At 36.5% G+C, this 11,728-nt stretch overlaps 1 protein-coding gene across 1 annotated transcript in view; it reads right to left on the reverse strand.

Moving 5' to 3' along the window:
• CNTRL (centriolin) overlaps positions 1-10,829 on the reverse strand; it is a 35,107-nt gene extending 24,278 nt beyond the window's left edge. Inside the window, exons 1-11 of the mRNA XM_035888608.1 lie at positions 10,781-10,829; positions 10,311-10,566; positions 9,742-9,875; positions 9,052-9,182; positions 7,427-7,568; positions 6,381-6,567; positions 6,089-6,282; positions 4,206-4,325; positions 3,097-3,322; positions 2,503-2,612; positions 1,134-1,328 (exon numbers count right to left, since the gene is read on the reverse strand). Coding sequence (XP_035744501.1) covers positions 1,134-1,328; positions 2,503-2,612; positions 3,097-3,322; positions 4,206-4,325; positions 6,089-6,282; positions 6,381-6,567; positions 7,427-7,568; positions 9,052-9,182; positions 9,742-9,875; positions 10,311-10,533 — 1,662 coding nt within the window. The 5' untranslated portion in view covers positions 10,534-10,566; positions 10,781-10,829. The remainder of the gene's footprint in view (positions 1-1,133; positions 1,329-2,502; positions 2,613-3,096; positions 3,323-4,205; positions 4,326-6,088; positions 6,283-6,380; positions 6,568-7,426; positions 7,569-9,051; positions 9,183-9,741; positions 9,876-10,310; positions 10,567-10,780) is intronic.
• Between the last annotated feature and the right edge of the window lie 899 nt (positions 10,830-11,728).

The raw sequence follows: 11,728 nt of genomic DNA on the forward strand, positions 1-11,728 counted from the left end.
GGGGCTGACAAGGGGGGACTGCTTCTTTATCACCCCTTTCTTTTTTTAAACTCAAGCATCATTTTCAAAGCAGTAAAAAAAAAAAAAAAAAGAATAAAATGCATTTTTCAAAAGTTCTTGCAGGCCTCGGCTGAAGGCGAGCCAAGCGGCGTCTTTCTCGGTACACTTAAAAGCATCGAGCTGGCCTGAAAAGCCCTCATTTAAAAAGACATAAGCTTTTTAAAAACACTATTAAAGAAGTAATTCCATTTTGTTTTAATATAGAATTTCCCATAAACGTTTGCTGTACCTGAACACTGTTAATAACTCAGAAATAAAGTCTCATTTCCCCGGAGAGCAAAAAAATGAGACTATCGAGCTCGAGCTCCTCTTGGTGCACCCAGCTTTGCCCCAACCCTGCAACATGCACCTCTGAGACCTTGTTAATTATCAGTAATGGCAGGACCGTATGTGACAGCAGCGAAAGGGCATTAGTCCCCACTAAAAAGCAGAATAAAGCTTTTCAGAATTAGAACTATTTATTGAAAATTGATTCTACTTTTAGGATGCTGGACTACAGTGTAAAGCCAAAGCTGCTGCTGCCGTCAGCTGTCTGCAGTTCACGGGCTGCAATATGAATCTAAGCGTCACCCGTTGGGCCGGGTCAGCCACCTCTGCTACTTCAGACAGGTTTTCTAGGCTGACTTCTTGCAAACAGGCTTTTGTGCCAATGCTAGAGCTCTCTGACAAAGCAGGACCACAGCAGCTACACAGACCTTTACAAATCCGTAAGGCCACGTTCTACAAAAAGATGCATTAAGGATTTCTTACACAGAAGTTGTCTCCAAGGCTCTGCATCACATGTTTTTGACAAGTATAAAGATCTGATTCTTAATGTGCTGTACAGCAACTGCATTTAAAATCAGTTGCCCGAGTGTTCTACCAAAGTTGGGGGGTTTTTGGTTTTTTTAAGTTGTGAGGAGTTGTATCTTTTTCAAATGATAACAGCTAAAGAAATTGATAAATAGCAAAAGAACATATAATTCATGACATAGGCACAACTGGATGGTAATCTGTTACAGCAGCCTTTGCTACATTTCTCAGTACACAAATAGATGCAGTACGTAACAACTTCAGATTGCCGTTTCACTTACATGCCTTGCATCTTCGGGATTTACAGAAGCAAGAGAACTCTGCAAGTCTTCAAGCTCTTTCTGCTTTTTCCCTATTTCTCTTTTCTGTTTCTCCATTTGTTTTTCCAGTTCTAAAGTTTCCTTGCGTAGCTGGTGCAGGATTTGTATCTTTTCACTCAATTGCTGTTCAAGATCTTCCTTGTTGGCCTGCGACATCTGGAGACAGCATTAGGAGGTTGGGTAAAACAGTTTAACTGGAAATACAAAGCTGATCCAGAAAGTTTTTTCAAGTTTTATCAGACTGCTAGTTTAGCCTAACAGGTTGCCTAAAAATGATCTATTCATTGTTTTGAATCTTCTTTATTTTCTTAAGAAAACAAAAACTCACAGGATTTTCTCTAAAAGAGTTAGAGATAGAAAGAGAGTTTGCTTACAGTAACTGGAAGTTTTATAACATTAGTCTGCCATAGTAGGAAAATGCCAGAACCCTCATTTTGACCATCATCCCAAGTGCTTTGTTTTCAAACAAGACGTCAAAAGTCTCTTGTATAATTCCTTCTTGCAGCCTTATACAAGACTGTCATCTGGAATGTCTTTTTTTCCCCCCTCCCACAGTTATGACTTCTTAAGTTAAAATATGGAAGATCCTGGTCATTGATTTTAAGACTAAAAATAGCAATAATTTATGACAGTTGTTGAAGAAACAAATGATACAATTTTAGTTTAATGCTGATGAATGTTTTTAAATTAATTCTTGCTGCCAATTATGTAGCTACATTGCTTATTATTAATTGCACAACTAAACCTACAAAGTGACAATCCTTCCTGAAAGGCCTTTTCTGTTAAATCAGAATATATTCAATCCATACAATTATATTAAGAGGTTCAGGTAAAATTTCCTTTCTCATGAACATGTACGTATGCCATGTCCTCAGCACTGCTTATGACTTTGTGACTGCTTATTACTGTTACTTTCTCCTCTGTCTATGAAGCCTTTAAGGAGCTGTAAGCTTATGGTTACTGGAACCGGGAAGGTATGTTCAAATTCAAATCCAAGTCTCCTGCTGTGTAATGCAGTGACCCCTAACTATCCACTTGCAGTACACAAGTCTGTATTTATGTTCTTCCAAAGCGTTCTGGGGAAAGTTAACAATCATCGCCAGCATCACACGGAACATGTTTAGAAGCAGTCAATTGTACAACAATTCTGACGGCTTATTTATAAACAAGCCCTCTAAAACCTGTGAGATTTTTCTGATGCATGACAAAGGGATTTACACATGCACAATGGCCCCTCTAAAAAAGAACGGGGAGAAAAAGTTATATTTTCTACACCAACACTGCTTCAAACACTTTCCCTTGCTATTCATGTAGCAACTTCTTTACATACTTTTTTCTGAGCCAGAGCATCCTCCAGTTGTTGCAGTTCCCCTGTTACTTTCAGCACTTGTTGCTCTGCATTTCCTATTGCACTTTGCAGTTCTTCTAATCTTCTTTGTGCTGCAGACCAAAAAAACCAGAACAAAACAAAAACCACTCCACATCACAACCCCACAAAATACATTATAGTACTCTGTATAACATTAATACGCATGTTTTCTGTTAACATGGCAATGAGAGTCCATTTTCTTAAAACAGTAATAATCGAAGCTAATGCATTCTGGCTTCTCAAAAAGTATGTCGAGTTTTTTTAATGAGTCTTATACAGTTAAATTAATGCACCAAATATGAAACCTCTCCAGCATTGTCTTTTCAATATTTAATCCTTTCATCTTGAGTTGTCTTAGAACAATAGCGAAACAAAACTGTAACAGTTTTGACCTCAAACACATCAAGTACAGTGTTTAGAAATTACAGCACATACAGCCTTTGACACATTATTGCTATTCTTATGTCAAATATGTGTCAAGCATTTAATTGGTGGAATAAACTACATTGATATACATATTTTCATTTTTATTGGATTAAAAAAATAAGATTTTACCTGAATTAATCTTTTTTTCTTTACCCTCTAGTAGCTCATCTAGAGTTTGGAGCTGCAGTTTCAGCTGGGGTTTCCTATAGAAGTCCTCTTCATCTAGTTGCATTTTTCCAATCTCCACCTGCTGAGCTTTGTTAACAATGTAACCTTCTCCTATAAACATATTTCTTTTATACCTGGCCTTACCAATGTATGGGCTTTCACCAGGTACATGATCAAGTTCAACATCCTGAAACGTATGAAGCAATATGTCTTTACATCTATCTCAGGAATATGGTGGCAGTCAACTCATAATATACATTTAACTCTCTTAACAAGCATATAAAGGAAAGCCAATTTGAAATTAGAACAATTAGAAGAAAATAGACTACACTTGTCTTGTTTGAACACTGACCCTTGAACATTCTTGTTATTTTATAATGGAATTAAAAGCAAACAAACCCAGTTGGGGTCTGATCAGTTTGTTGCAAATGACTAATGCGAGTGGATATTTAAAGGGAGGATTTTTTCTTAATATTTTAGACCAACCAGTAATATAGATTGCACTTAGTCCATTACATTGTTGCACTTAAACTTTACTCAAACACAACTTAAAAAATCATTTGTAGTTAATGATTACTGATCTTTCCATTTTTTGTGCAGACTGCTTTCATTCAGGCATCTCTACAATTTTTTTGCAAGTATGGCAGAGGTTAGCTCTACTATGAGAAAAAGCAAAACAGAAAAAGGACAGAAATTCTAATACCATCTAACTCAAGAATATTCTGGTTTGTGGAATTTCTCCAACTGAAAAGGCCTCCAGAATTAAGCCAGAAGAAAGGACTATCATTTGTCTGGTTAATACTAAGAATGAAGGGTTTGTTCACTGACTCTACTTAGCGAAAACTTAGGTGTATAAGCATGCATACTAATAGTCAACACATGAAATGTCACATAGATTCAGTTTAGTTCAAATCTTATAACTTACGATTTTGAAATTAATTTTTTATATTTCATAACTACTAACTCTTAATAAAGCAGTATCTATTAGAGAAACTATTACATTTTCTATTTTCCAAGTTGAAAAGCAAAAGAAACAGCAATGAAAAGATCCATTATTTTAAAATTATTACCTCTGATGGAAAATAATTTAATGGCTCAAATTTTGCATCAATCTTATAAAACGCCAGTTCCTGCTCCAATTCGTACTGCTTCTGGCACGCTCGGGTTAGCTCCATTGTCTTCTGCCTTAACTAATAAACCAGTAAAAAAAAGTAAATTACATGCATTCAAGAGTCATCATTATCACATACATTTCAATTCAGTAGACAGCAGGGCAAAGACACTAACTTTGAAACAAAGCTCACGTCAGAAGTTAAGATGGTGTATTTTGGATCAAGAATATCACAAAGTGCAAGTTTATTACAAGACTAAGAGTAGATGAGAACCCCACAATTAATAGAACACACAGGATCACATGAAAGGCCTTTTAAGTTTACATGCATCAAAGGTCTGATGATAAATTTGTCAGTAATTTACGATAAAAAATAGTTTGGGTACAATCCTTTAGCAAAATCTACACCAAATAATGAATGTATTTACTGCTACTAATGAGCAGTGAGAACTATTAACACTCAGAAGAAACAAACTATCTCAGTTGTCACTTGTATAGAGCCTATGCATTTAATTTTAGCTTAATCTTGTGCTAATTAAGTTTTGAGGTTTTTTGGTTTTTTTTTTTTTCCCAATAAAGGTCCATCATGTGATTTCTTTTTAAAATCAACTTTTCACACTGAATACCTGAGGGAGAACATGCAGCAAAACTCCAATAGACAGTGGAAAGCAGGACTAATGGAGGAAAAGAAATAGAACAGACTGGAATAAAGGAAAAGCTTAAAGAAAGAGTTTCATAATCGGTATGTCATGCAAATATTAGCTGTGTTTCAGAGAAAAGAAAGAAAAAAGAAAGAAAAATCAAGAAAATTGTATCCAAAACTCACAGTGAACATAAAGTCTCACTGGAACACTTTATACAAACGTGCAAATAAATCCTAGAAATAAAAGTAACCATGCAACCCAGGAGCACAGTGGGGCTACCTTTAGTGAGGAATAAAGGCTCTGCGGAAAGGGAACTGTGACAAACCAATACACCAGCTAAAGGAAGAAAGAAGCAAGCAGAGTTTGTCATCTAAAGGACAAGAGTGGGTTAAGTCGCAAAATATATGCTGCTAAATCTCACTATACTGAAAACTACACTTTAGAAATAGGCTGCTGGTTAGTGTGTGTGTTCACAGAAGAAATAGCTATAGAAATACTAGCTATAGAGATTCCGAAGGATAACATTTTAGAGGAGAAGTATAACAAGTAAGATAAAAACTGTATAAGTTCCCATCAGGTCATTCACAACCCAGCACTCTCAAGTCAATAGGACTGTTTTCAGGACCACTGTACAAATCTTGCATTTTATAGGTACCAATGAAAGACACTTACCAAACATGAAGATTTTAGGATGATGTGAATAAAAGTACAAGTAAACCAATGGACATTACCCAAAATAATAATCAAGGGGTATTACTGACATACAACTTTTACAAACACCTTGTTTTTGTAAAAGCATTTAATCTTTTCCCTAATTGCAGCAGCACTTTTAAAGTCCGGACAATGCAGGAGATTCAGTACATGGGCAATTTAGCAGCTAGGGGATACTTAACCTTTTATCAACTGACAAAATCTTAAACAAACAAACAAATTACTAGACACAAACAATTAAGTTACTGTCAACCATAAATTACGAGAGCAATACTGATTGCTGATTCAATATACTTACTTTTTTCCACAGAAAGAATATTGAAGAACTACTGGTCAAGGAATAATCACTCTCTGAAAAGTTGAGGTGCCTAAGTTTTGTCTCTATTTTAAAGATAAATCTCCAGCCATTTGAACTCTCACATTGACAACTCTGTTTCTGACAAGAAAACTATTCCAAATATTTACTTAGTGCAAGTGACTATCTTACCAATTCATTTTTGGTGTCCAGGTCCCTTTGCAGGTCTTCATAGCTTTGTTTCTGTTGCAAAGTCTTTTCTTTTAATGATTTGTTGACTTCATCTTGATGGTGAAGTTGCTCGAGCACTTTGGACTGGTTAAGTTTAAGGTTTTCCATCTCCTTTACTGTGTTTTCCAACTCTCTCTCTAATTTTTCTATCTCTTCTGAAAACCAAAACAATAGAAAAATTCAATTAGAAAATCTTTTCCTTCTAAACTTAAATTTTGCGTCATTCACTTTAGTTCTAACATATTACTATTACCTAAATTAAACCTCTCCAGAGCTTCCTGCCTGTCGTGATTTGTCACTGGCTGTCCATCCAAGTTTTCCAGCGCTCTCAAGTGGAATATGGTGTACAAGCGGTAGTGAGGCAGACTCACAACTGGATTATCAGCAAGGAATAGAGAAGTCAGATCTTGTAGAGGCTTTAGTTTAGCTATATCATGGAGCTAAATCAAAGACAAATGGAACAATGATTAGACATCCTTCCAAGAACAATTAACCCCCTACTACTGAATTTCTGATTGTATAGAATGTTTTTTGTTAGGTCTATCTCAAAGGATCTATTTTAACATTTATGCTAAAGCGGAATTTCTAAAAACCTACCAAAATACACAGTACTATGACTAAAGTAACTTCATACAATCGAATTGTTTCTTCTATGAAAAAAACACTGCAAAGCGGGCAAATTTCATCAAGCTTGACCTTGGAAATTTCAAGATAACAAGGTCTGTGGATATATATAACCTTCCATTCCCCCAGACTTATTCGTAAGAAAAAGGAGCTTTTATCACAGGGAGTACTCAAACAGAGCTGGTTCATCTTTCCTGCTAAGTAGAATGATTCCTTCAGGAACTGTATTAAGTGACCTCATTTCATAGACACCCTTTTGTAGCTGCAAAACATGGAAATTAACCCAGACCACAGAAGTAAATCTAGTCATGTCCTAAATACAAAATATAAGCAAATAGATTATTTACAGGTCTCCAAAACCATATAATAATTTGTCATAAGGGACACAACCAGTAACATGCAGAAATCCTCACATTTTCACCAAGTTTTTCCTAAGTTTCCAAGAACTTAGGATTTCCTGAACAACGTACTATAGGTTTATGCTTTAAATACCTGGCACAGAAGGAGACTTTTTCTGATGAACAACTTTATTAGGCTCACAACGGCTGTATTTCACAACAGACTTTGTGGAAAGACATTCAGCAATTATTCAGGGTAAGTCAATTCAAGTAAAAGTACCAGTTCACTTCATTAAAAGACTCTGAACAATTACTGTTCCTAACTATAATCACTTACTGATGATACTTTGTTCTGTTTCAAGTTAAGGATGCGCAGGGATCTCAGCTTCTTCCCTACCCACACAGGAATATGCTCAATCTCATTCCCTGCAAGGTTCAGCTTTTGCAGATTCTGCATATGTTCTATACCTTCAATTTTACTGAAAATAAGAAGAAAAACATAACTTACCATGAAGCATAGCAAATTTACAGTGTAACTGAGGCATTATGGATAAGCTACAGCAAAATTCCCAAATAATTATTATCCAAGAAATTAGCAAAAACAGTTGTTTACTGCCACGGAGTCACAATTCAAATTAAGTTACACCACCTTACTTCTAAGTATTATATGAAGGCAAAAAACCCCAATTTTACAGCGAGACTTTGTTGCTCACTGTGGCAAAACCTTTACTTTTACAGTTCTTACTTTTAATATTAAAATTATTTTAATGTATGGTAATTCCATTTTAATATGGAAATTTTGTTCCTCTTCTCCTGAGAATGTTATGGGACACAGATGAACCAAAATGAAGGTGGGTTGTTTTGGGTTTTTTTTCTTTTGTTTTGTTTTTTCTTCTTCATAGAATCATAGAATCACTTAGGTTGGAAAAGACTCTTAAGATCACAGAGTCCAACCGTTAACCTAACACTACCCAGTCCACCATGAAACCATGCCTCTGAGCGCCACACCTGCATACATGTTTCCATACAAAGGAAGGATCAACTGTAAAGTGACAGTGTGCAGAACTGCACTTCATAGCATTTTCATTACAACACTATATAGGTAAAGAGGAAAACATACCAGGTTTTAGTTTACTTGGGCATTTATCTAAAGATATGACCATTATAACAAAGTACAGTAGAATGTCCTCTTGTGACCATGCTAGTTTTTGAGTAGGAACCAACTGTATATAACTAAAGTCTGAAAAGATACAGCAGTAGATAAAAGCTACTCTGACCTTTTCAGTTCCTGTTGAGAGAGGAAGTGAGAATGCAGCATGTAGAAATGCTAGTGTCTTGCTTACTTCCTATTGGAAACTTCACTACTGAAATCGCAGCTTCTCTACTGCAAAGTCAATCTCATGTAAAGATCGTAATTCACTAACAGAAAAATTAAAGGAAACAAAGAATTTTGCTATTGCCTGAACCACTACCCTTCAACATTTCTATACCACTCAGAAAAGATACCAGACTCTCAAAAACAGTTGAAGTGAAAAAGCAATTTAGTGAGTTTACAGCCTGCCTGATCAACCCACTCAGCTTCCTCTCCTACAAGAAAAGTTCTTGTATTTACCTGTAATAATATACAGTTAAAGTTTAATTAAATTTTTAATGCATTCAATCGGGTTATTGTACACTCTTCATTATGGTATCCGGAAACTTCCATTTCTGGCTTGGTTTCCTAGGAAAACAAGTTTAACTGCAGCCATGGCACATTAACAGCACCTCCCAGAACTATTTATCCATCTAATGCCTAAGAGCTTGCATTTTTTTGAGAAGATGTCACCAAAGCCTGTTAGTCTTGATATACAACTGATGGGAAATTAATTTTAACTGTTCATACCTGTGAGACAACTCAAACAATAAGAGAACATTGGTTTTACTGTATCTGGGCTTACCAAACCCATTAGTGTTTCTGCTTACCCAATTTTGTTGCAAGACAAATTGAGTTCACGCAGCTTCATCAGTTTATCCAGCTTCTCAATCTTCTCTATTTGGTTGTAACTAAGATTTAGTGTCTCTAGTTTAGAGCACTTTTCCAAGTTTTCTATGTACTATAGAACAGAAAATTAATCCATTAGCATTGCAACTTTATTAATTTTTACTTTTTTAAAAGAGAAAGGCAGATTTAAATTTTTAACAACCACCTATTCATTAAAAAATACAAAATATCCTAACATTTTATTAATCACAGTTTCACTGTTGCAGTCTAAACCCCTGCTTTAGGTACAGTATCCTATAGCATTGGAAGAGGGAAACTAGATTTTAAATTTACAGTAGACCAGTCTCATCTACACAAAAAGGAAATTGGTTGGTTTTGGTTTTTTTTTTAACAGCAAACACAAAACCCAGCACAACCCAGAAGATAAAAAAAATTACACAAATGGAAGGCGTTCTAAACTTCATTCTAACTAATCCAAATATTCTTCTTTTGCGTAAGTCTCCACCGACTATTTTTTTTTTTTTTTTTTAAAACAGAAGGTGCTTGTAGAACTAGGCTAACATAGTTAGGATATAGCTGTTTACATCCACTTAAAATTAGACCTTTACTAAAAAATAAATCAAAATTAATTTTTAACTTTGTTTAATTACTGGTTATTTTCAACAACTTACCTTAAATTTCTTGTCCCCATCCTTCAGGGAAGAAAGGTTCAGTGAGCTTATACATGCCAAATTTTCCTGTTTTGACAGACCTTTGATGAGGGGTTCGGTAATGTACCTAACTCCTGGACTAACACCATTTTCATCTGAAATTAAACAGAGAAACTAGCCTCAGTAGTGAAATAAATGGCAATTTTTATATTAGCCTTTTACTTCACACTGAATACTGGGAAAACATTGAAAATTATTCCCCCCCACAAGGGATGAGAGGAAACAACACACCGGAAGCATTTTCAGGTAATGACATGTTAGAGTAAGTGGGTATAGCCCTTTGAAAAAGGCACAGCATGCACCTCCCTTTGCCAGTCTAACCCCCAGGCACAGAATGTAAATAGTAAAAGTCTCATTATTCTACACAGCTTTCACTACTGTCATTTCCACATTTGAGTACCAAAAGATGAAAGCAATTTTTTCAGGGTTCTTTCCAAAAGATCCTACATCTTTAATCATACAGTTCACAGAACATTGGCTTTTTATGCTTTTAGTATGTACTGTTATACCAGCAGTTATTTATACAATACCTTTATGAAACTTATATTCAAAAGCAGCTTCTACATCTTCTGCTGTAATATCAAGCTGTTGCTGCCTCCGCACCGTGCTTTTGCAAGCAGATGGAGATGTTTGTTGGCTAAGAGGAGATGGCGATCTGGTACTTGAACTGACAGGAGACATTGGACTAGGTGTCCGAGAAGCTGACATCTGTGTTTTTCTACATAATGCTTTTCTTACTGGGCCTTTCTTCATTGCCAAAAATACAGAATATCATATGACCAGTACCTGGAAGAACAGAAATAAACATCAGCCTGTACATAAGTCTAAATCTTAATGGTTTGCATGCCAACAAAATTGTCTTTTTAGCATAAGAAAATATGTCCGCTGATGATATGGTGCCAAAAAACCCCCACATCTAAGCCAATTCTGCAATGGGTGACAGCTTCCAGTTTTCATGAGCTAACACAGATTCAGAGGAATGGTATACCTGTTTACTTACACCATTCTCTAGACGACCACCAGGAACTGGCTGAACTGCTTTCTGTTTTGCAGCTCATCTTGGTAACTTAACTGTCCTCCAGTTTATGGCTTAGACAAAGTCTGTCAGGTCTGGAGATACTCTCAACTCAGACTAACATAGTTGGCAGAGGACAGAAAGAGAAATCTAGGATCCCAATTGTTTTTACCAAAGCTGGAAATCACCCACTTTGCAGCTAGAAGAGCAAATGCAAGCAAAAAAAGGCAACGGAGAAAAAAAAATAAAATTAAAATCAGTCTAGCACTGGCATTCCTTCAGTGTCACCCTTTCTGCAAACAAGTTATTTTGCGACTGCCCAAGAAATTCCAGAGAATGTTAACAGAAGCTTCCCCCAGTGACGAATATATTTCCCTAGGGGTAAGCGTTGAAGTAGTCATGTACGTGTTCTGTGCGTGACAGCCCTTGTAGTGACCATCTTCAAGGGATGGGTTTTTACTAAAACCTAGATCCAGGAAACAAAAAGCACATTTTAGGATATGCTTTAAGATTGAAGCATATGCTTTTAATGGAACTTTGAGCTATATGAGTGATTACATTGTGCCATGAGAAGATTTTCTTCATTAAAATGGCTTTTTTTTTCCCCCCTGAATCTTCAAAATGAAAGAAAGAAGGAGCCGCTCTCGTCAATACTTGGAGGCACAACTCATTCACGGCCAGGAAACTGAGACTGGAAGGGGCAGGAGAGGGGAAGGATGGTGGTGAGCCAGCGGCGAACTGCTTTGGGAAGTTTCTCCATGTTTTAAGGGCAGCAGCAGGACCTTTTAACGCGGTTTCTTGAAAACGAATTGTGCTTTTGCAATGAAAACCACCACAAAACTCCCAGGTTAGAACAGGCGGGGGCGGGAGGGAGCGTGGAGCTGACCTGGCCGGGGAGGTGTGCCCCGGGTGTCCCCCGCGCCCCGGCGGGCA

The sequence above is a fragment of the Egretta garzetta genome, unplaced genomic scaffold, assembly GCF_000687185.1.
Source record: "Egretta garzetta isolate BGI_Z169 unplaced genomic scaffold, ASM68718v1 scaffold211, whole genome shotgun sequence".
In the NCBI taxonomy this organism is placed as follows: domain Eukaryota; kingdom Metazoa; phylum Chordata; class Aves; order Pelecaniformes; family Ardeidae; genus Egretta; species Egretta garzetta.